The following is a 26,368-nucleotide window of genomic DNA, read 5'->3' as shown; positions in this document are numbered from 1 at the left end:
ATAGAAAACAAACTTATGGTTACCAAAGGGGGATAAATTAGGAGTATGGGATTAACAGATATACACTACCATATATAAAATAGATAAACAACAAGGATTTACCCTATAGCACAGGGAACTATATTCAACATCTTGTAATAACCTATAATGGAAAAAAAATCTGAAAAAGAATATGTGTGTGTGTATAACTGAGTCACTTTGCTGTACCCCTGAAACTAATACAATATTGTAAATCAACTATACTTCAATTTTTAAAAAAGGTAGATTTGGAGCTGAAAGATAATAAACTGATTACTGTCACACTTGTCATCCATACCTCCCACCTTTTAGAGGCATTAAGGCTTGACCATCTTCATGTTTGCATCATTCTTCATTCTCCCATCAGCTCTCTATCTTAATACTTTAAAGCTTAGAGTTACAAGTTGTTTCTTACTTTCGCCAAAGACAGTATTTACATTTCTGCGCTCCTTGCTCCTTATCGTTTTGGGGTAATTAACAAAAGAAGGAGTGATGGTAATTTCTTAACTCCTTTATCAGGAAATTTTCCCACCTTTCTATAATTACTCTATTTTTAAACTAACGACCTTATCAAATTGTGACAGTCTCCAGAGCAAAGACAGCCTTTAACTCATCTTACGTTCTTTTATCTCCCTCAGTGTCTCACCATGTTGGGTGAATTAAATGAAATGTACATTCTTTAAAAAAAATTTTTATAAAATTCATAATTTGTTTCAATCAGTTTTACAGCCATACATCAGGTACCCAAATTCCAACAAGCTGTCTTATAAATCTATGCTGTTTATTAAAATAAGAAATAAGCAAAAGCATTTATAGGTCAAGGAAAGCTCATCTTTAATCCTACTAGCAAAGCAATTCACTCTCTATACAACATACTTACAATAAAAAAGAAACTTTTCATTTTATTCGTTTATTTAATGACCAGATTGTCCTACTGCTTTAGATATATGCTGCACTAAAATATATTTCTAATAGTTGCCCTCTAAAATATGTTAATTTATTTTTAAATGCCTATACTTACCAATTCAGGGATGTCTTTTACTTTGAGAGGAACTTGGATTAAACCCAAATGAGTCCTGAAACTATGAGAATCACCATTTTCATAATTTGGGTTGCGAAGATTAATTAAAACCTTTAAAAACAAATCCAACATAATTGGTTAGTTTCTTTATTGACTATTTACACTTACAAAATTGGTAGTAATAACCTTAGTATATATCACAAGATTAAAAACTATCTGGGTTATGCATATACTTTAATTACATTCTGAAAACTAAAATTGTATTAAAATGTTAAAATACTATAAATATGTTTTTAATTTAATATTCCAACAGATGATCTACCATATAAAACTAAAAAATTAAAAATTTAGTTAGAAAGAAAAACTTTCTGATGGTAAAAAGAATTGTTTGATTATATTTTACCAGGGAAAATGACAGAAAAATTTAAATTGCTTGATTGTAATATTTGCCAGGAAAAATTTTGGAACCAACTCTAACTCTTTTAAAAAACAGATACTGACAAGGTTTATAGAAAGACAGTGAATAACATCATAAGGTTTTGCCGATAAACCAAACCCAAAGGGAAAAAAAAATTTTTCAGAGGCCAAGCTAACAAGAAAGACGGATTTATATATTTTTCAAAATTAACTAGATTAAAAAAAAAACTTAGATATTTGCACAGCCTTTACTCTAGGAATCTCACTTCTATCAGTATGATTATGGAAATAATTAAAGCTGTTTGCAGAGACAGTGCAGAAAAAAACATCAAGGAAGTACTGTTCTCTTATAAAACAGAAAAACATGAGACAACTTAAATATTCCATTAGAGGAAATTACCTAAATAAATTATGTTTAATTTGTACAAAATACAGTGTAATATGCCTCAATTAATATCACAATATGTTTATTAAATTAAAAAGTTACAGTATAGTAGTATTTATTGCTGTATGATGGCATTATGAGTAATTTCTGTTTTAAATTTTCTTCTTACATATATTTTCTTATTTTTCTAACAACACACATTTTGGGGAGAGAATAATAATAATTTCAAAAATATTTAAAAATTGAAACTGTTGAGGGAAAGAAACCACCAAGAATCCAAGGAAGGAGATTATAATGACAGAAACACTATCATATCTGAAGAAGGCATTCATAAACTGATAACTAATGGCTGATAAAATGGAATATGCTATAAGGCCAAAAGAGTTTCCTAAAATTGCAAACACTAAATTGAAACTAAAAATATCAAAGGTATTTGTTTAAAAAAAAAGAAAAAAGAAGATATAGCAAAGAATCAACAGTGTTAAATACAGACTAATATAGAATAACACAATTTTAGTCTAATTACACAAATAAGGCATCATACTTGCATGGGAAACTCAAAAACACAGAATTGAAAAGAAAAAGAAACTATGAATATGTGGGCAATAGAAAAGAGAAAATATTAGAAAAGCAGAAACTATAACTAAGGAAATGATTATAGAAAATTTGCTTGAGTTAAAGAAGAATCTCAGCATGACTAATAAAAGGATCAATTCAGCAACAGTCCTGAAGGCCACAGAACACTATGATTATTAAGGAGAAAACAGTTAAAGACAACCATAAAAAAATTACATGAAATTTAAGTGCTAGAAAAGGAAAGAGTTTGGGAGAAATCTTTAATAAGCTAAGAGAAATAATGCTAGCACCAAAAGGCAGTTTCAAACCAAAGTAATTTTTCTTTAAAGTTAAAAAGATACTGCTTACAATTCTAAAAGGCCTGAAATAATTTCTAACAATGTTCTATGCTGGCAAACTGGTATCAGAGACAACAGGTTCAGAATAGAAAAAATAAATAAAATGTGAAAGATTCAATCATTCGTTTACTCATTCACTCAACACGTTTACTGAGCCATGATGTGCTAAGCACTGTTCAACCTGTTGGAGAGAGAACAGTTAAAGATAGGATCAGCTTGCAGCTGCAGCTGGTTTATGGTAGCTCTATCTTATCTTCAGGGTTACCTGGACATCTAGTAGCAACCCTTGGCCAAGATGGGGTAAAATGCACTAACTAGTTATTTATAATGTGCTATTTAATGTCCCCTGGAGGAACTCCATATCAGTTTATTTACATTGTTTATTGAAAATGTACAGATTGCTGGTTTACATCTGAATTACCAGTGGGGTATAAAAGACCCCTCAGAAAACTTGTGCCTTGACTCCCAAGACCGAAGTATCTTGCATGTACCTTGGAGATTCATAACCCAAAGACAAAGTGCATCCTGTGCAACTGAGAAAGGGGCCTGGGAGATGTGTCTGGAAATTCCCAGCTCTTTGTATTTGCATGTATTTTCTTTCTCTTGCTGAAAGAAAGCCTTATGTGGGTGTATCCTTGTGGGTGAAGTCTTGTTGAGCCGTTTCAATTATCTGACTTGACTCTGTAATTGTTGCAGCAGTGAACAAAACTTCCGTCTAATAGGATAAGGCAGGCAATAAGCCAAATAGAAAAATAGTATGTTATATGATGCTAAATGCTATGGAGAAAAACAAAGTAGGAAAGGGCTATAAGGAGTTCCAACCAGGGGAGCCAGGGAAAAGTTTTGCTGAGAAGGCAACATTTTTGTGTGTGTGTATGTGTTTGAATTTTTTCCATGAATATTTTTTAATTGAAATAAAAAATAATTGAAATATAGTTGATGTACAATATTATGTTAGTTTTAGGTGTACTACAAAGTGATTTGACATTTGCATACATTGTGAAATGATCACCACAATAACTCTAGTAACCATCTGTACCCATATTATACCCATATAATACCCAATATTATTGACCATATTCTTTATGTTGAGAATGTGACATTTAAGCAAAGACATAAGGAGTGAGGGGAATGTACACACAAGTATCTGGGGGAAAAGCACTGCAGGCAGAGAAAAGAAGGAGCAAAAGGCCCTCACAAATGGGCGGAAGCCAAGGTAAAGCAAGGAGGCTAAAATAGCTGGAGTAGAACAAATCAGGAGAAAAAGTAATAGGAGATGAACTCAGAGAGGTGGTGGGGTAACAGACCAAGCAAGATATTTCAGGCCACTGTCATGACTTTGGTTTTTAAGTAGAAGGAGATAGGAAGCACCTAGATAACAGAAGAGTGGCTTCTTCAGAATTGTACTTACAAGTCTTCCTCTAGAAACTCTGCTAAGAACAAAAGGACAGATTCTAGGTGGGCAGCTTAGAAGCAGAAAGAGCAATTAAGAGGCTACTGAAATAGTCCAGACAAGAGATGGCTGCTTGGACCAGTGAAATAGGAATGATCCTAGTAAGAAGTGGATGGATTCTGGATATACTTCAAAGGTAAAGCTGAAAGGATTTGCTGATGGATTACATGTAAGGTACAAGAAAAAAAGTGTAATCAAAGAGAGGTGAATTAAAATAATTAGTGAGTTGTAACTGCCTACTGAAGAGTTCCACTTGAATGCTCAATATGCCTCTCAAACTTAATTAAGCTCATCATCTTCACTAATGGACCTGTTTCTCCTCCTGTATTCTCTATCTCAAGGGCAAGTTACCTCTGCCCAGTTACCCAATCTAGACACTTAAAGGTTATCTTTGGTTTCTTTTTCCCTCATGCTCCTTAGATCTAATCAGTTCCCAAATCTTCCTTAAAATCTCTCAAGTCTGTTGAATTCTTTCCATTTTGAATGCTGTTCTCTTAGTTCAGACCTTTATCATGCCTTGCCTGAACTACTAGAACAGGAAGGAAATAAAAAAGGAAACAATTCACTGAGCACCTATATGTGCCAGGAAGCAGGCTACATGATTTACAGTCACTATTTTTTAATCAAATCTTCCTGATTTACTTCCCTCTAATTTTTCCACACTCCAATGTATTTTCCAAGAGCAATTTCCAAATATAATATAATCATGTTATTCCACCATTTCAGTGGCTCTGGGGCTTTTTACATGGTAATTCCTCTACCTGGAGATGTTTTTATACCATCATTTCTTTTGCATTTTTACCTCATTAATATATATATATATTTAGCCAATAGAACCTACCTCGAGAAAATCCTTAGGTGCATAAACAGGCCTGAAAAGGCTTAAATCTAGAATTAATAAGATACATTAAAACAAAATTTCAATTACAACATAAAAATTCTTATTAATAATAAATTTTAATGATTCTTTCATATGTTGCTATGCAGCTAGATTAATTCAAACATTTGCAGAATATCAGTTATTTGTCATACATTGTGTTAAGTATTGGGCCAATAAAAATAAAAAGGTAGTCCCTTCCCTTGACAGCCTAGATGACATACTCTAGAAGAAATAAAGAGTCCCCCCTTTGATAAATTTGTAATAGATTATTTGTAGTTGAATTGAAAAACAATGTCAGTAATAATATGAAAGTTCTATATGAGAATAGAGAATTCTATATGAGAATTCTCAAAGTACTTAGAATACAAACAATGCATTCTTAGTGAATTCCTGTAGTTGTATTGAACTGTTCTCCCTTTTGAACTTCTATAACACACTGCTCCCTTTATTATGGCACAATTTCTGGCCCAGTACCCACCCCCCTCAACTTTCTTTTAAGAAGGAGTGGTGAGGATTATGTACATGTCTTCCTAAACAATTTTATATATGTATCTGTTTATCATAGTAAATGTTAGAGTTCTCACTCATATGTTTATAAAATTGATTGACTCAATTTTAAACATTAAAATGAACCAAAATAAATTCTTAAAAACATTTTAGAAGTATTAAAATTGTTCCACATATACCCTGGTTTCTCTTCAGATCAAATAAATCTCTTGCCTTTTACTAAAGATTTTCGTGGAGAGAAACAAATCTGAGTGTTTAATAAATTTTTTGAGGCCTTGCTTTGGTAGGGCTAGTAAAAAAACCCCAAACTTTTCCACATTTAATCCATCTTTAACATCTCAATGTAATTAAATTTTGAAAAAGATTTGTCTATGAAATCCACTGAATGATTTAATTTACCCTTTTATAAAAATGTTTTCAAACGCTGCTTTAAAAAAAGATAACTGATTTAAATATCCTCAAAATAATGGAGAACACTGACCAATGTTAGGAATTTTAAACTGCAAAGTAGAAGTTTAAGCAAAAAAAATCAGATGATAGTAAATTAGTGGAGAGGGAAAGTTGCTGTCTTTCCAAAAAAATTGTTAATATTGTTATTTTGGATTCACAATTAAGAAGGCAATTTTTTTTTCCCACTACCACATTTTGAAAAGAGTTTTACATATACCTGGCTCATCAGTTCCCATTTCATTCCATTTATTGAGAAGTTCTTTCTGTTCTCCAACTGGCCTCTAAAAAAGGTAATTTTAAAATTGGTTTTGTTTTGTGAAGTTAAGCAATGAAGCTGAAAAATAAGAATCAATACCTTATCTAAAAGCTTAAGTAAGCTACCATAACACAAGAAAAAATAATTTCATTACATATGGTTAGCTTCTTAGGGAATTACACTTAAATTACATTATTTAACTATTACATTATACAGTAGTCTCAGTGGCTCAGTTACAATGTGGTGCTAATGAGTCCAAGAATAGAAGGTAAATGATCTGTGCTGGCTAGTAAAATTTCACAAAGAAAAACTGCTCCTCAGCCACATACTACATCTCTTACCCCATCCAGCAATCTGAGAAATGCATTGCAAGGGGGACTGGCCGAGAGAGTGTGACTGTGAATCAGTAGCACCATCTTCCTATATGAAAGACAGTATATTATACAATACTACATATTTAGACAGTTTTTCATATAAACTTATCTTTTTTTTTACACCATCCTTCTGGTGCCTTCAGTGACTTGTGCTTGGATATTATCCAAAGTACATTCACTATATCCTGTCCAACAGCAGGAAATAAATAGCAGGTTGGGAGAATGAAGTGAAGAGAAACGTTCTCTCCTACTCATGAGCAGCTATAAAGAATCCAGAATATTTCTCAAGTGGCTTTTCTCTCCTTTTTCACCTCTCCCCTCTCGAAGCCCAGAGTGACAGATAAATGTTGAGTATTAGATCTAAATAGTTCTGCAGAGATGACAAATCATTCAAGTAAGGAGACTAAAGGTAATTAAAATCTTTAAAGTGTATTTATAAGACAAATCTCCAAATCACCTATACTGCAGAGTCTATATTTATTCTCAAGATATAGGTTTATTACAAAAAGCACTACAGCATACATAATAGAAACCTATATAAACTACATCCACATAATTGGCCTTTCACAGATTTTTGTTTCAAAACAAACTGATATACTAGTAATAAAAAAAGATAAATCTGCCTGACAGTTATTTCATGATACTTCCTAGTACTTGATTCACAAAAAAATACTTAAATGTTAAAAGTACTTTCCGTGCTCTGTGGTGACTTAGATGGGTGGGAGGGAGGTCCAAGAGGGAGGGGATATATGTATACATAATAGCTGATTCACTTCGTTGTAAAGCAACTATACTCCAATCAAAAAAAAAAAAAAAGTACCTTTCGTGCCAATGGGATACTCAATTCAGTGCACATACTATTTAAACTCTTCAAAATTCTTTTTTCCCAACTTCCCTGAAACATAAGGAACAATCTATTATTATTTCTGGTTAACAGTACCAAAACTGATTTTAAAACATTAAAGATGTTATGAGCTATATAGAAATGGTGAAGTTGGTTGAGATTGGTTATCTTTATTCATTAGTTTACTCAACAGATATTGATTACTGCCTACTATGTGCTGGATACTATCCTTAGCGCTGTGAAGTAAGCTGTGAGTAACAGAAAGTCTCCGTCCTCATGGAACTGACGTTCTAGTGGAGGATGGGAATGAAGATAGACAAAAAAAATAAATCAACAATCAGATGGTGATAAACATTACAAGGGAAAACAGCAGATAATAAAAAGGTAAGTTAGATTTAAGCATTTTATAAATGTTTGATACTCAGGAATCCCATTAATGACCTAGTAAAATAAAATTTTACAGAAATTGTTATAATTTTTCCAAACATGGTATGTTACCCTAAATACTTTATCATGAATTTTCTAAGAATAAGAACTTTCTCCTACATAACCACATTACCACTGTCACACCTAAAAACACTAACAATAATATTTCATATTATCTAATATTTAGTCCATATTAAAAAATTTCCAATTATCCCCAAAAATGTCTTTATATTTTTTAAAATCCTGGATCCATTAAAATTGAATGCATTACATTACATTTGGTTGTTATGTCTCATTCCTTGCAGCTTAATCTAGAGTGCTTTCATCCTTTTCTTTTTCATATCGACTTTTTTGAGGAGTCCAGACCACTCGTCTTTTATGTATCACAATCTGGATTGGTCTTACTACTTTTTCACAGTATTTACTACATTTCTTGTAAACTTGAAATAATAAGTTAATTTTAATGGTCAGTCATAAATGGATTACCCATACATACCATATTTTAGTAAACTATTCTTTTTAATGCCAAGCTAAAATGCCATAATTTTTGGTCTTTTTATTAAAATATGCCTACAGACCACTTCTGACTCACTAAAACCAAAATAAAATAATGCCAAAGCTCCAAAATTTAACCCAAATGAGGAGAAAAGGAGAGAATTATATATTACATTACCCATAAAGGACAGTTACAACCAGACAATAAAAGCAGAATAATAATAGCTCCATTATGTGATTGTTATAAAGATTAAAGTACTTTGAACAGTGACACAATAATGATAATCATTCAATAATTGATAGCTTTTACTACAGCTATCATTATTCAGAGCTTCTTCTTTAATACACATATTTAAATACATTACTCTCTATCTGGAATAAACCCTCCATGCTCTCCTCCCATCCCAACATACTCATTCCTACATTATCTGAATAAATTTTATTCACCTTCCAGGTCTTTACCTCTATTAAGCCTTCTCTTACCTGGCCCCTCATCCCAGATAATATTCGGTACCTTTGCTTATGGGTTCTCACAGCACCTCTTCCTTCACCTATCATAGCACATATCACACTTTGTCTAGCACAAAATAAATTCTCAATAACTGAACAGATTTTACCCTAAGTTATGTTGCAAGCATTTAAAAATAATCTGATACAACTGCCTAAGCAATGAATGAACAGGAAAAAAATCATCTATAGGAGGAATACAGAACTGTGTGAAACGCATGAGGCTTAATTTACTAAATATGTAGAAATAGGTTTTCAAGAATAAAAGAATACTCTTAATATATTGCATGAAATACTGCCCATACCGTGTGACCCCTCCTCCTTCCCACCCTGGGCAGGTAACCCGGCCCCGCCCCAGCTGTGGCCCCTGGCTGCAGAGAAGTCTGAAACGCAGGTGCCCTGCCAGGGCCTGAGTGGCCATCCCCCCCCACCGCCGGCAGACCCGGAGCACCCTGTACAGGGGACACAGGTTTGATCCCTGTCCAGGAAGATCCCACATGCCGCAGAGCAACTAAGCCCGTGCACCACGACTACTGAGCCTGCGCTCTAGAGCCCGTGAGCCACAACTACTGAAGCCCATGCTCCAGGAGCCCATGCTCCGCAACAAGAGAAGCCACTGCAATGAGAAGCCCGCACACCACAATGAAGAGTAGCCCCCGCTCACCACAACTAGAGATAGCTCACGCGCAGCAACAAAGACCCAATGCAGACAAATAAATAAATAAAATTAATAAAATTTTTTTAATTGCATGAAATACCCCCAAAACAAATTCCATTTACTGGCTTATTTTCAATTCTTTCTCTTTTCTTTTCTTTTTTTTTAACTGTAAAAAGTTCTCTTAGATCCAAGACTTAAAATACATTTGGGTACATTATTCATGACCAAACTTTAATTATTGCAATATAACCCACCTCCACCCTCAACATCCTTATCCCCAATTTATCTAGATAAATCTTATTCAACGTTCAGATCTCAGCTTAAAAATAATTTCCTCTAATAAGCCTTCTGTCACTTACTCCCCCAACTCCAGATTGTTGGGGGAGCAGGTATGAGAAAGTTTAATTTAAAAAACTGTAATTTTAATTCAGCCATTACTATAAAACTAAAATTTGCATAAGATTAAAAAGTCAATCCCTGAATTTGTATTGCTTATCCTATTATATAAAGAACTAAATTTCTAGCTATTGAATTATGATTCCAAAAATTCTCATTTTCAACCACTAATAAGAGGGCTCTTGAGTTGATAAAAAGAAAATAACTCTAAGATATAAAAACAAAATTAAAGTTACAAGAGACAGCAATGTGTGGCTTATACACAGTGCATATTTTCAAGACTGCAATACACTATTTTAATACAACATAAAACCTACTAAAAACTCAAACATGAAGACCATTTAAAATAGAATGATACTTTCTGTAATTATACCTTGATAAGATATTCTGAAACATATTTATCTTATCCTTTAAAAAATTATTCTAACAAAAACATCTCTCCAGGTGTTTTCAATAAAGTACAATTTCAAGTGATTAATCGTAGTTCTCCTAAATGGATATCCCACTTTACCAAGTATTTCAACTTACCAAATTTAAATTTAATGTTACATGTAATATATAGAGAAACTAGTTAAGAAAAAAGTTACAAAGAAAAGAAATTAGATATTAGAAGAAAGCATTCTGAATGAAAATAATTTAGGAAACAGAGCTATGTGATTTTCATGTGTTATTTTATTAATCCTGTGAGATATGTATCATTACCCTCATTTTACAAATGAGGAAACTTTTTAAAAGAACACCTGAGAGTAGAATGGAAAAGAATATTAAGAACTGAAGCAATGCTGCACAAAGTTTTACTCAATTATTTTTTCTGTGCTCTGCAACTAAAGCAGAAACTTGGAAATGGGGACTTCCCCGGTTGTCCAGTGGTAAAGAATCTGCCTTACAATGCAGGAGATGCGGGTTTGATCCCTGGTTGGGGAACTAAGATCCCACATGTCATGTGGCAACTAAGCCCGCGCACCACAACTACTGAGCTCTCCCGCCTCAGCGAGAGAGCCTGCGTGCCACAAACTACAGAGCCCATGCACTCTGGAGCCCATGTGCCACAACTACAGAGCCCACATGCTCTGGAGCCTGCGCACCACAACTAGAAAGAAACCCATGCACCACAACAAAGAGCCCATGCACGACAACGAAAGATCCCACATGCCGCAACTAAGATCTGATGCAGCCAAAAAAAAAAAGGAAACTTGGAAATGATCCAGAAGAGAAGAACAACTTAAAACTGAGAGAAGGAAAGAGGAAAAGGATGTTCAATTCAGAAAAAATCAAATTTTTATGGCTAGAAAAGGGAGAAATGAGGTGTAACAGCTGAGTTTTCAAATAATGAAAAGATATAGATTCAACAAATGTTTATTGTGCACCTATTAAACACATGTCACTAAAAGATGAATGAAACAGCATCCCTGTAGTGAGGGTGGGGAGGATAAGACAGAAACAAATAATATAAGCTGCAAAAAGTTCATAAGGGCTACACCAGTCTATATGTCATAAACCAAAGAAAACATAAAACAATAAGCAAGCAATAGGAAGCCAGGTATATCAAAACTTCTAGTTGACAACAGAACACATACCACTTCCTTGAAAATCCTAAAAATAATGAAAGAAAAGCGACCCCAGTGGTTGGCCACTTCCCTACTCCCTGTTCCATATCTATGGCAAGGTTGGCAGGATTTTTCCAAGGTACGTCTTGCAAGAACTTCAGTCAGATAGTCAGAAGTCATTTCATTGAAGTCTTCGATGGTCAGAGAAATCATTTGCTCAGACATCAGAAATAGTAATAGGATTTCCTGACAATGAGGAGAAATCCAAGATGAAGCAAGTGGCTGCTTTTAAGCTGGGTCATCCTTTAGGTCATCCTCAAGAACTCTAATCTTGAGTAAGTGGTATTCATTCATTCCTTTGTCTCACTGACTAACATGTACTGAATGCTTTCTATCTATAAAGCACAAAGCTCAGACCAGTGAGTAAATGTTATAAGGAGCATGTAACCATTTAACACAAGCAAGAAACTTTCCAGCAAGTAAGAAGACTTAATCAAAATGGGTTAAGTCAGTGAAACTGTGAATTCCCTGTTTCCAGAAGCTCTCCAGCAAAAGGAGACGAACTCTAGAGGTTGGACTGGATAAATGTGAAGGTCCACTTTAGCTCCAGTTTTACAGATACTTAATTTTTCTCAGGTCCTATTTCTGGGGGTGAATAAATAAGCTCTAAGTCTCAAAACTAAATGCTCAAAAAAAAAATCCTAGTTATTTCTATGTTATTATTTAAGTAAAAATTTCAGTGTGTACCTAGCACCAAAAAAAAGTAGAAGTAGCAAATAAGTTATTGAAAAACGACAGTGCATTAATACAAAATAAGAAGAAAGTAATAGTTTCTACCCCAAAGACTTATAAAATAAAGATCTTTTAAAATGTTGTTTAAAAGGAAAATGAATGGCATTTTACATTTAAAATGTTTAAATAGGAAGACATTACCTTTTACCTAAACCCATATCCTCTCTAAATGAAATTATTGTTGCATTCTAATCAGTTTCCCTAATAATTGGAATCTATGGTATTAACTCAAAGTATCTCAAGAGTTTTATAAATACAGTAGTTCCTAAGCCATGAGAGGCAAAAGATTCACAAAAGAACTGCAACTGTATTGAAATCTTTAAATGGGTATTAACTATCACCTTGCTACTTTTTCATAGTAATGAAAATAAATAAGAAGTCATTAAAAATACATAATAAATATATAACATGCAAACAACTATGAAATTATAAAGTTTAAAATTACTTTCTTCACCTTGAAAAGAATAAAATAAAACAAAATAATAATCATCCAGCTACCTAATGGAAAAAGGTTTTAGTAAGTCTCCGATTATAAAAGTAACACATTTATTCAAGATAGTTGGAAAAACAATAATATGCAAAGAATAAAATAATAAATAAGCATTCATAGATTTCAATCAGCCAAAATAACCACTGTTACCATTTTATTCTCTTCATTTTTTTCTATGCATGTATGTGTACAATTGAGATGTATATGTGTGTATGAATATACACACGCATACATATACATTTAATTAAAGCAGAATTATTTTGTTTTTATAGTTTGCTTTTCCATTTAAGATTATATCATATGCAATTTCCCATGTCATTATATTTCTTCAAAAATGTCATTTCTGATGCCTGTATAACATTGTCTTTTGGAGTTTCCATATTATATTTAAGCAGGCCCTATTGCTGTTCCTTTAGATGCCTTAAAATTTTTTACTATTATCATGAACATGAATTTCTGTGTTTCTCTGATTCTTTCCTTTAGGGTCTGAGAAATGAAATTACTAGGGATAAGGGTATGAATATTTTCTAAAAGGGAATACTTTGCAGTTTTTGATTATTCAATTCATTCATTATTTTAAAAAAATATCTATTGAGCGTCTACCATGGGCTAGGCACTATGTCAGATGTTGCAGACACAATTGTGAAAAGAAAGACACTGGCCCTGCTCTACAGAATCTAGTGATGATACAGACAACCCAAGTATTGTGGTGGGAAGTATAGGGTGCCTCCCATGTGGAAGATTGGAGAAACAGGATAAATATCTGAGTATCTGAGAACTAGGGGTCAGAAGTCCTTCCCAAAGAAACTATCATCTAACACAGGACCTGAAGAATATGCAGAAGTTAGCCAAAAATATGTGGGATTTGAGGGTAGGCAGTTTTGGGTAGAAGCAACAGCATGAGCACAGGTTCTCCTGCTGGGGAACAACTGAGGAGATCAAGGATGACTAGAGAGAGAGAATGTACGTGTGTGGAAGTGGGCATGGGAGTGGCAGTAGGGGGAGGGACAGTGTGAGGAGGCAAAAGATGAGACCCGAACAGTAAAAAAGGGGCAAGATCACTTATAGCCTTTTAAGCAAAAGTAAGGAATTGGAGCTCTATCCTAAAAGTCTTAGAGGTTTTAAGAAATGGAGTGACAATACAGAAGGCAGAAAGGCCAATTAGGAAGGGGATGTGAATTGAACTAATATAAAACTAGCAAAATTCTCATTTTTGCTAAGGTTACTTGATTGACAGTGAATAGGATAAATTCAACCACGCAGCACATCTTGAGTTTGTCTGGGCATTTCTGGACTGGATACAGAAATAGGCTAAATATCGTCAGGTAGTGTAGATTCTGGAGCGGCTGTCCAGATTCAAATTCCAGGTCTTCCACTGAGTAGTTTGGTAAAGTTGGCCCCATCTAAGACTGTAAGAGTGAATCATTTCATAGAGTCAGCATAAATATTAAATGAGTGAATACTTGTAAAGCACTAGAATGGTAGCTGGCACATAATTAGAGCTCTATGTGCTTACTACTATTATTTCACAAGAAAACTTATGCACTTATATTTATCACACTGCATATAAGTTTCTTCAAATATTGCTTCCTGTGAAAGGTGTAGCAAAATAGTTCCCGAAGTATTTTACATGGAAATAGATTACATAAGTTTGAACAACAATAGATTAAATAAAAATTAAACGGTTTCTTTATTGCAGAACCTCTCTGAGCTGTTAACATGCCAAAAGAAATTGTAAGCAACAAAATTAAGGAGTATTAGATTTAAAAAAAGTATAAAATAAATATCTATGAGTCCCTACTGATAAAAATAAATGATTGAATAAATAAATAAATGGGGGAGAGGAGACAACTCTTCCGTGAAGAAGAATTCCAAATAATTTCTGTAGATACTTCCCCCCTCAGGGAGGTGGAACATAACTTCTCCTCAAGTGTGGACCATGACTTCCTTCCAGATGGGACAGTATACATACAAAGCAGGGGGGGAAGAGTAGCTTTACAGTGGAAAAACCTCACAAATAATACCTCAATCAGGCAGTCAAGGTCAACATCAACAGTGATATATCATACTGATAGTATATACCATGATATAATCTAATGACTATAAATGGCATTTTATATCTGTGATCTTCCTCCAAAAAACCCACAACCCTAGTCTAATAATGACAAAAACATCAGACAAATTCCAAGAGAGGGATATTCTACAAAATACCTGACCAGTACTTCTCAAAACTGTCAAGGTCATCAAAAACAAGGAAAGTCTGAGAAACTGGCATAGCCAAGAGGAGCCTAAGGAGACATGACAACCAAATGTAATGTGGTATCCTGGATGGAATCCTAAAACAGAAAAAGGATATGAGGTTAAAACTAAGGAAATCTGAATAAAGTTCGAACTTTAGTTATTAATACTGTATTAATATTAGTTCACTAAGTGTAACAAATGTACCATAGTAATGTGAGATGTTAATAGGGAAACTGGGTACGGGTTCCATGGGAACGCTCTGTACTGTCTTCTCAATTTTTCTGTAAATCTAAAACTCTTGTAAAAAATCAAGTCCACTAAAAATAATAAACTGTGATTCACCAAGAGGAAAACAATGTGTACTTCCATCCTCAAACTTATTTGTCCCTGGAACCCCCTTTTATGGAGTATCTCTCAGGGCTAGGATTCAGTATAAAACACTCTGGAAAATGCTGATGCAGTATAAGGAGCCTCTTCCCCTCATCAGCCCAGAAAACTTCCTAGCCATCTTCCCTATAGCACATAGCACTTTCTACCTTATGTTATAGGTACATATGTCCAAGTCTTATTTCAATTATTAAATCATGAAGTTACCTGAAGGCAGAATCTGTATCTAATTTATTTCTGAATCTTCACAGCACATAGCAGAGTGTCTTCTACTCGTAGGCATTCAGTAAATATCTTTTAAGTAAATATTGTAATAATTGCTAGAAAGGATGGTAAATGCCTTTACTTATTGATTCATTATAAACTTACTAAGCTCCTGCTACATAAAGGTCAGTATACTAGAGGTAACAGTTACACAAAAGTTTTTTAAAATTGTTACTGCTTTCCAGAGGCTTATAGGAAAAGACAGAAAGATGCGTACAGAAATTACTATAATAGAATGCAATTTGTGAATGAAGGCCATGAAATGACAGTGTGCTACAAGAGTGCAAAAGAGGGAGAGATCCTTTCAACAGGGTAATAACAACGTCAGAGAAGAGACGCCATCTGAGTTGACACAAAATAGATGGGATTTACATAATGTAAAGCAGGCAGAGGGCTTTCCATGACAGGAAAACAAAGTAAGTGTTAAAGATGCAAGAGGAAACGCAAAATGATTCACTTGGAATGGCACAAACGGCAGTTATAAGACAGCAGAGACTGATAAAGTGGAAGGAGTAGCTGGGGACAGATAGTAAAAGCTCTTAAATGGTGGGCTGTGGAGTAGAAACGTCATTTGTTAGGCAATTGGCAATCACTGAAGGTCTGTTAGAAGGCAGTGAGACACATTATAAGGGTTCATCTGCTTGAGGTTAAAGTTAATAGAATTGAAGGTACATAAGGAGAAAGACAGATTGAAAGTTGGTAGTTATAAAAGTTAGTAGTGAGGGACCTTCAAGATGGCAGAGGAGTAAGAGGTGGAGATTACCTTCCTCCCCACAAATATATCAAAAATACATCTACCTGTGGAACAACGCCTACAGAACACTTACTGAACATTGGCAGAAGACCTCAGACTTCCCAAAAGGCCTGAATGAGCAAGAGCCCGCTAATCAGCCGCTGTTTTAACCCCGTCCTGTCTGGGCAGGAACAGATGCCTGAGGGCGACCCACACACAGACATGGGGCCAACACCAAAGCTGAACCCCAGGAGTTGTGCGAACAAAGAAGAGAAAGGGAAATTTCTCCATGCAGCTTCAGGAGCAGCAGATTAAATCCCCACAATCAACTTGAGGTACCCTGAATCTGTGGAATGCCTGAATAGACAACATCCCAAAATGGAGGCGGAGGACTTTGGGAGCAACTGCAAACTTGGGGTTTGGTGTCTGCGACTGACTTGTTTCTGATTTTTATGTTTATCTTAGTTTAGTTTTGAGTGCTTGTTATCATTGGTAGATTTGTTTATTGGTTTGGTTACTCTCTTTTTAAAAAATTATTATTTATTTTAATAATTTTACTTATTTATTTTTTTTAAATTTATTTTTCTTTCTTTTTTTTCTCCCTTTTCTTCTGAGCCGTGTGGCTGACAGGGTCTTGGTGCTCCAGGCCATATCAGGCCTAAGCCTCTGAGGTGGGAGAGACAAGTTCAGGACACTGGACCACCAGAGACCTCCTGGTCCCATGTAATATCAATCAGCGAGAGCTCTCCCAGAGATCTCAGTCTCAATGCTAAGACCCAGCTCCACTCAACGGCCAGCAAGTTCCAGTGCTGGATGCCCCATGCCAAACAACTAGCAAGACAGGAACACAACCCCACCCATTAGTAGAGAGGCTGCCTAAAAACATACTAAGTTCACAGACACCCCAAAACAACCACTGGATGTGGTCTGGCCCACCAGAAAGACAAGATAAACCCCCACTCACCAGAACACAGGCACCAGTCCCCTCCACCAGGAAGCCTACACAACCCACTGAACCAACCTCACCCACTGGGGGCAGACACCAAAAACAATGGGAATTACGAACCTGCAGCCTGTGAAAAGGAGACCCCAAACACAGTATGTTAAACAAAATGAGAAGACAGAGAAATATGCAGCAGATGAAGGAGCAGGGAAAAAACCCACCAGACCAAACAAATGAAGAGGAAATAGGCAGTCTACCTATTCAGAATAATGATAGTAAAGATGATCCAAAATCTTGGAAATCGAACGGAGAAAATACAAGAAACGTTTAACACGGAACAAGAAGAACTAAAGAGCAAACAAACAATGACGAACACCACAATAAATGAAATTAAAAATTCTCTAGGAGGAATCAATAGCTGAATAACTGAGGCAGAAGAACAGATAAGTGACCTGGAAGATAAAATAGTGGAACTAACTACCGCAGAGCAGAATAAAGAAAAAAAAAAATGAAAAGAATTGAGGACAGTCTCAGAGACTTCTGGGACAATATTAAATGCACCAACATTCAAATTATAGGGGTCCCAGAAGAAGAAGAGTAAAAGAAAGGGTCTAAGAAAATATTTGAAGAGATTATAGTTGAAAACTTCCCTACCATAGTAAAGGAATTAGTCAGTAAAGTCCAGGAAGCGTATAGACTCCCATACAGGATAAATCCAAGGAGAAACACACCAAGACACATATTAATCAAACAATCAAAAATTAAATACAAAGAAAAAATATTAAAAGCAGCAAGGGAAAAACAACAAATAACATACATGGGAATCCCCATAAGGTTAACAGCTAACTTTTCAGCAGAAACTCTGCAAGCGAGAAGGGAGTGGCAGGACATATTTAAAGTGATGAAAGGGAAAAATCTACAACCAAGATTACTCTACCCAGCAAGGATCTCATTCAGATTCAACAGAGAAATTAAAACCTTTACAGGCAAACAAAAGAGAATTCAGCACTACCAAACCAGAATTACAACAAATCCTAAAGGAACTTCTCTGGGCAGGGAACACAAGAGAAGGAAATGACCTACAAAAACAAACTCAAAACAATTGAGAAAATTGTTAATAGGAACATATATATTGATAATACCTTAAATGTAAATGGATTAAATGCTCCAACCAAAAGACATAGGCTGGCTGAATGGATACAAAAACATGACCCGTATATATGCTGTCTACAAGAGTCCCACTTCAGACCTAGGGACACATACAGACTGAAAGTGAGGGTATGGAAAAAGATATTCCACACAAAAGGAAATCAAAAGAAAGCTGGAGTAGCAATTCTCATATCAGACAAAATAGACTTTAAAATAAAGACTATGACAAGAGACCAAGAAGGACACTACATAACTGTCAAGGGATCAATCCAAGAAGAAGACATAACAATTGTAAATATTTATGACCCAACACAGGAGCACCTCAGTACATAAGGCAAATGCTAACAGCCATAAAAGGGGAAATTGACAGTAACTAAATCATAGTAGGGGACTTTCACACCTCACTTTTACCAATGGACAGATCATCCAAAATGAAAATAAATAAGGAAACACAAGCTTTACATGACACATTAAACAAGATGGACTAAACTGATATTTATAGGACGCTCCATCCAAAAACAACAGAATACACATTCTTCTCAAGTGCTCATGGAACATTCCCCAGGATATATCATATCTTGGGTCACAAATCAAGCCTTGGTAAATTTAAGAAAATTGAAATCATATCAAGTATCTTTTCCGACCACAAGTCTATGAGACTAGATATCACTTACAGGAAAAAAGACAGTAAAAAATACAAACACATGGAGGCTAAACAATATGCTACTAAATAACCAAGAGACAACTGAAGAAATCAAAGAGGAAATCAAAAAATACCTAGAAACAAATGACAATGAAAACACGACGACCCAAAACCAGTGAGATGCAGCAAAAGCAGTTCTAAGAGGGAGGTTTATAGCAATACAATCCTACCTCAAGAAAGAAGAAACATCTCAAATCAACAACCTAAACGTACACCTAAAGCAATTAGAGGAAGAAAAACAAGAAAACACCAAAGTTAGCAGAAGGAAAGAAATCATAAAGATCAGAAATAAATGAAAAAGAAACAAAGGAAATAGCACAGATTAATAAAACTAAAAGCTGGTTCTTTGAGAAGATAAACAAAATTGATAAACCATTAGCCAGACTCATCAAGAAAAAAAGGGAGAAGACTCAAATCAATAGAATTAGAAATGAAAAAGGAGAAGTAACAACTGACACTGCAGAAATACAAAGGATCATGAGAGATTACTACAAGCAACCATATGCCAATAAAATGGACAACTACAAGGAAATGGACAAATTCTTGGAAAGGTACAATTTTCCAAGACTGTACCAGGAAGAATTAGAAAATATAAACAGACCAATCACAAGTACTGAAATTGAAACCGTGATTAAAAATCTTCCAAGAACAAAAGCCAAGGACCAGATGGCTTCACAGGCAAATTCTATTATACATTTAGAGAAGAGCTAACACCTATCCTTCTCAAAGTCTTCCAAAATATAGCAGAGGGAAGAACACTCCCAAACTCGTTCTACGAGGCCACAATCACCCTGATACCAAAACCAGTTAAAGATGTCACAATAAAAGAAAACTACAGGCCAATATCACTGATGAACATAGATGCAAAAAACCTCAACAAAAAACTAGGAAACAAAATCCAACAGCACATTAAAAGGATCATACACCATGATGAAGTGGGGTTTATCCCAGGAATGCAAGGATTCTTCAATATATGCAAATCAATCAATGTGATACATCATATTAACAAACTGAAGGATAAAAAACATGATAATCTCAATAGATGCAGAAAAACCTTTCAACAAATTCAACACCCATTTATTATAAAAACTCTCCAGAAAGTAGGAATAGAGGGAACCTATCTCAAAATAATAAAGGCCATAAATGACAAACCCACAGCCAACATCATTCTCAGTGGTGAAAAACTGAAACAATTTCCTCTAAGATCAGGAACAAGACAAAGTTGCCCACTCTCACCACCTTTATTCAACATAGTTTTGGAAGTTTTAGCCACAGCCATCAGAGAAGAAAAACAAATAAAAGGAATCCAAATCAGAAAAGAAGAAGTAAAGCTGTCACTGTTTGCAGATGACATGATACTATATAGAGAATCCTAAAGATGCTACCAGAAAACTATCAGAGCTACTCAATGAACATGGTAAAGTAGCAGGATACAAAATTAATGCACAGAAATCTCTGGCATTCCTATACACTAATGATGAAAAATCTGAAAGAGAAATTAAGGAAACACTCCCATTTACCACTGCAACAAAACGAATAAAATACCTAGGAATAAACCTGCCTAAGGAGACAAAAGACCTGTATGCAGAAAACTATAAGACACTGATGCAAGAAATTAAAAATGATACAAACAGATGGAGAGATATACCATGTTCTTGGACTGGAAGAATCAACATTGTGAAAATGACTATACTACCCAAAGCAATCTACAGATTCAATGAAATCCCTATCAAACCACCAATGGCATTTTTCACAGAACTAGAACAAAAAAATTCACAATTTGTATGGAAACACAAAGACCCCGAATAGCCAAAGCAATCTTGAGAGTGAAAAACAGAGCTGGAGTAAATCAGGCTCCCTGACATTGGACTATACTACAAAGCTATAGTAATCAAGAGAGCATGGTACTGGCACAAAAACAGAAATATAGATCAATGGAACAGGATAGAAAGCCCAGAGATAAACCCACGCACATATGGTCACTCTATCTTTGATACAGGAGGCGAGACTATACAATGGAGAAAAGACAGCGTCTTCAATAAGTGGTGCTGGGATAACTGGACAGCTACATGTAAAAGAATGAAATTAGAACACTCCCTAACACCGTATACAAAAAAAAATGCAAAATGGATTAAAGACCTAAATGTAAGGCCAGACACTATATAACTCTTAGAGGAAAACATAGGCATAACACTCTATGACATAAATCACAGCAAGATCCTTTTTGACCCACCTCCTAGAGAAATGGAAATAAAAACAAAAATAAACAAATGGGACCTAATGAAACTTAAAAGCTGTTGCACAGCAAAGGAAACCATAAACAAGATGAAAACACAACCCTCAGAGTGGAAGAAAATATTTGCAAACGAAGCAACTGACAAAGGATTAATTTCCACAATATACAAGCAGCTCATGCAGCTTAATATCAAAAAAACAAACAACCCAGTCCAAAAATGAGGAGAGGACCTAAACGGACATTTCTCCAAAGAAGATATACAGATTGCCAACAAACACATGAAAGAATGCTCAACATCACTAATCATTAGAGAAATGCAAATCAAAAGCACAATGAGGTATCACCTCATAATGGTCAGAATGGCCATCATCAAAAAATCTACAAACAGTAAATGCTGGAGAGGGTGTGGAGAAAAGGGAAGGAACCCTCTTGCACTGTTGGTGGGAATGTAAATTGATACAGCCACTATGGAGAACAGTATGGAGGTTCCTTAAAAAACTAAAAACAGAACTACCATATGACCCAGCAATCCCACTACTGGGCATATACCCTGAGAAAACCATAGTTCGGAAAGAGTCATGTACCACAATGTTCACTGCAGCTCTATTTGCAATAGCCAGGACATGGAAGCAGCCTTTGTGTCCATCAACAGATGAATGGATTGAGAGGATGTGGCACATGTATACAATGGAATATTGCTCAGCCATAAAAAGAAATGAAATTGAGTTATTTGTAGTGAGGTGGATGGACCTAGAGTCTGTCATACAGAGTGAAGTTAAGTCAGAAAGAGAAAAACAAATACCGTATGCTAACACATATATATGGAATGTAAAAAAAAGAAAAAAAAAGGTTCTGATGACCTAGGGGCAGGACAGGAATAAAGAGGTAGACATAGAGAGTGGACCTGAGGACACGGGGAGAGGGAAGGGTAAGCTGGGACAAAGAGAAAGAGTAGCACTGACACATATACACTACCAAATGTAAAATAGATAGCTAGTGGGAAGCAGCCACATAGCACAGGGAGACTAGCTCAGTGCTTTGTGAGCACCCAGAGGGGTGGGATAGGGAGGCTGGGAGGGAGATGCAAGAGGGAAGAGATATGGGGATATATGTATATGTATAGCTGATTCACTTTGTTATAAAGCAGAAACTAACACACCATTGTAAAGCAACTATACTCCAATAAAGATATTAAAAAATAATTACTGCAACAAAAAAAATCTTCAGTCTTGCAGATTTAGAGACCCACATAGAAAGACTGTAAAAATGTCACTTCCCTTATTTTGATAAATAATAAACAATTCTTGAATTTCAAACGAACAGAGAAACAAAAAAGAATCAATTACAGTTGACCCTTGAACATCTTGGATGTTAGGGATGCCAACACTCCACACAGTGGAAAATTCGAGTGTAACTTAACATTTGGCCCTCCATTCCTGTGGTTCTGAATCTGCAAATTCAACCAGCGCAGGTTAGTGTAGTACTGCAATATTTAGCATTGAAAAAAATCCACATATAAGTGGATTCATGCAGCTCAAACTCACGTTGTTCAAGAGTCAACTGAATTTCATCAAACATTTACCGAGAGTGTTCTGTGGGCTAGGCACTATGCTTAGATGCTCAGGATTAAAAGCACAGTCCCTGCTCTTAAAGGGACTAATTTAGTGCAGGAATCTGCAAACTTTCTATAAAAAGGCAGACAGTAAAAAATTTAAGCTTTCCAGGTCATAACATCTCTAAAGCAACTATTTAACTCTGACATAGCAGTGCAAAAGCAGACATAGCCAATATGTAAATAAAGGAGCATGACTATTTTCCAATAAAACATATTTTATTAATTCCTATAAGTTTCATGGGTCACAAAATATTATTCTTCTTTTGATTTTTCAACCAGTTGAAAACGTTAAAAAAAATAATAAAATTCCTAGCTTGCTACCCATACAAAAACAGGTGGCAGGGCAGATGTGGCCCATGCGCTGTAGCGTGCCAACTCTGGATCTAGCAGGTAAGCCTGGAGAGGAAAGAGAGGAGTACCATACTCCTTGTGTGTATATACACAATACCTATATTTACCATTAATATATAGTCTCAGCAACTAGCAGTAGGCTTTAAGAACAGACCTGTTATTTATCTCTGTATCTCTTCAGTCTTAATAGGAAACCAGCTTTTGTGCTTTGTTTTTTATACTTATGCTAAAACTGATACTTTCTCTAAAACTTTCAGAAATTTTCAAATTTTGCCAAAAAATACTTAGACCTAAGCATTTAGTTTTATTTTCTTGAGTTTATATCTTTACAACAAAAGATCAATTATTTCATACATGTATCACGTGATGATTATGATTTATGACACATCAATAATAAATACCGTCTGATTGCTAGCCCTAAAGTACCACCTAGAGATAGAAACATATTACATATTTCCTCAAATATCTCCATGTTTTTTATTTATATTGCTTCCTTTCACCCTCTAATTTTGAGGGTTTTTAAAATGAATATAAAAGCAGAAAAAGAAAAACCTGCCTAACATCTACCACTGTGGAGCATGGTAACTCAAAGCAAGCAGAACACTTCTCAGGAGCAGCAGAACTATGATAACTGTTGAAGCTGGGTGACGGGTTCACTGGAGTTCTTTAGGGTGTATCTGAAAATTTTCATAATAATTTCTGAGACTATGATAGAGAAAGAAGGTTGACTTATGAGGTCCATTAAATGCCTCAGCAGTGTTAGTTAGAGAGTCCCCAGCACTGTGAGGAAGGCTCATGAATAGTGCCACCTCACAGGCAGGTAGACCACACAGGGCCAAGGCAAAGGCCAGCTAAAAGAATTAGGGGCATGTGACAGAACTTGTTAAGTTTCTACTTTAACAGCTTTTTACAGTTTTTCTGTTAAAGTTATTTTATTTTATGCTTTTAAAGTGACTTTTAGTTGTTTTCAGTGCATTTTAGATACAAGGTTCATTTAGGTTCTGTAACAGAATACAATTAGTATGTATAACCTGCTGTGAAAACAAATGTTTCAAATATAGTATCAGTAACACTGGTGTCAAAAGCTAAAATTTTAAGGGAAGAGTGAGTCAGTTCATTCCCATTTCATTCCTTTAATATCACACAACATTAGGAACAAATTGTTTCATAATATTTACTTTTATGATATTTTAAATTTTAGGCCAGTATAGTACATGATTTTTTTTTCTTCTACTCAACATTTTCAAGATTACTATAGTTAAGTAAGTGCAATCCTTGGTTACTGAAAATAAAAAGTATGCAAATAGTATTCACCTCACTTTAATGGTCTTTACCCAGTCCTTCACATAATAAATACAGTCCTAATATTAATAAGGATCTTTCACTCTGCATTATATAACTTGGTATGGAAAAATAAAATTAAAATGAACAGTAGCCAACCTGTGCTTTCCTCATGTATACCAAAGGTTCTTTAAGATGTTCAGGAGGTGCAGCAGGATGACTAGGTAAAGGAAACCTGGGGACAAAAAGAGGAAGCTGAGTATTATACATTACTCTTTTTTTAAAAAAAATAAACAAAGAATACATGTTTTTATTTATTCACTCAACAACCACAGACCTGAGAGCCTACTGCCATGTACTGGTTATATACAGGTAAACAGGCCCCTGCCCTCAAAAGGTTTACAAACCAAAAGCAAGCAAGAAAAACTACAAAAGCACCACAAAAGCATATATAGGGGGCAAAGAAGTCTGAGTTACGTATTTGATACAATTTTCCCTTATGCTAAGAATTGAAAAGTATATACATTACTCTTAATAATTAATCAGTTCGCCTGGTTAGAAATTACTTACCTCTGTAGTCCATGATAGAAATGAAATAGATATTTGTTAGCAGTTCTATGTGCTTACACAAGGTATAATAACCTAATAAAACTTTAATTCTTATCCTACTAGCATAGTAGTTGTAAATTAACGATTTACTGACTTGGTAAAAGTTAAAGTGAATTCATAAATTTAGGTAAATTTAAAAATTACTTAGCTCTGTAAGTGCTCACATGAAAATTTTCACAACTGTTAATTTTAGTATGTAAGTACTATAACACTTAGAGAAATTTTTTTTTAATTCTGAAGTCTAAAAAAGTCCATTAACTTACTAATATATCAACTTTTCTCATTTCTCCCAATTTCCTTTTCCATAGGATTGAAATGATAGTAAAAATACTATCTTTTGTAATAGCCATGTTTTAGTATTAATATATTACATACTACATTAATTCACAAATTTAATAAAATTTTAATGTCTTGAAAATTATGTTTTCTATGTAACATTACATTTTATATTCAAAATGTATTGTTTTTTATTAAGAAAACAGATTTATTTATTCAACAAATATTTGAGCCATTCTAAGTACTAAGTATATGGTAGGATTAAGACAGTTATCTCCTGTTCTTATGTACCTAATATTCTAGTGAAGAAAGAGTCAATATTTATAAAAACAAACAAATAAATCAATAGAATAATATAAAATAGTAATAAGTGCCATGAGAAAATGAGAGCAGGATAGAGTCAAAAGTGATTTGGAAGGGCAGGGAAGGTGTCTAGAAAAGCTAATATTTGAACCAAGACATGAGTGAAAAGGAGCCAACCATTCAAAGATCTGGGGGAAGAACATTCTAAGTAAAAGGACAGCAAGCACAAGACTCTGAGGTGGGAAAATATGGAATATTTAAAAATCAGAAAAAGCCACGATGGTTGAAATGTAATGACTGAGGCACAGAGTGATATAAAATCATAGAGAAGGCAATAGGAGAACACAACAATTTAACATTTACTTAGAGTTTTCAATCTCTTTCACAACATATAGCTCCCATTGAAATTAATCATATAACTTGTACCTACAGCAAAGCAACCACGTT

General features: G+C 34.8%; 1 protein-coding gene across 1 annotated transcript in view; it reads right to left on the bottom strand.

Moving 5' to 3' along the window:
* The window catches only part of TBC1D19 (TBC1 domain family member 19), a 154,868-nt gene that overhangs the window by 80,378 nt on the left and 48,122 nt on the right, over positions 1–26,368 (bottom strand). Inside the window, exons 4-8 of the mRNA XM_082838743.1 lie at positions 24,893–24,968; positions 7,496–7,570; positions 6,263–6,326; positions 5,050–5,096; positions 1,040–1,150 (exon numbers count right to left, since the gene is read on the bottom strand). Coding sequence (XP_082694869.1) covers positions 1,040–1,150; positions 5,050–5,096; positions 6,263–6,326; positions 7,496–7,570; positions 24,893–24,968 — 373 coding nt within the window. The remainder of the gene's footprint in view (positions 1–1,039; positions 1,151–5,049; positions 5,097–6,262; positions 6,327–7,495; positions 7,571–24,892; positions 24,969–26,368) is intronic.

This window comes from Leucopleurus acutus (genome assembly GCF_964270905.1).
Source record: "Leucopleurus acutus genome assembly, chromosome: 4".
Taxonomy (NCBI): domain Eukaryota; kingdom Metazoa; phylum Chordata; class Mammalia; order Artiodactyla; family Delphinidae; genus Leucopleurus; species Leucopleurus acutus.
The sequence above is the reverse complement of the archived record's forward strand: the minus strand, read 5'-3'. Positions and strand labels throughout refer to the sequence as shown.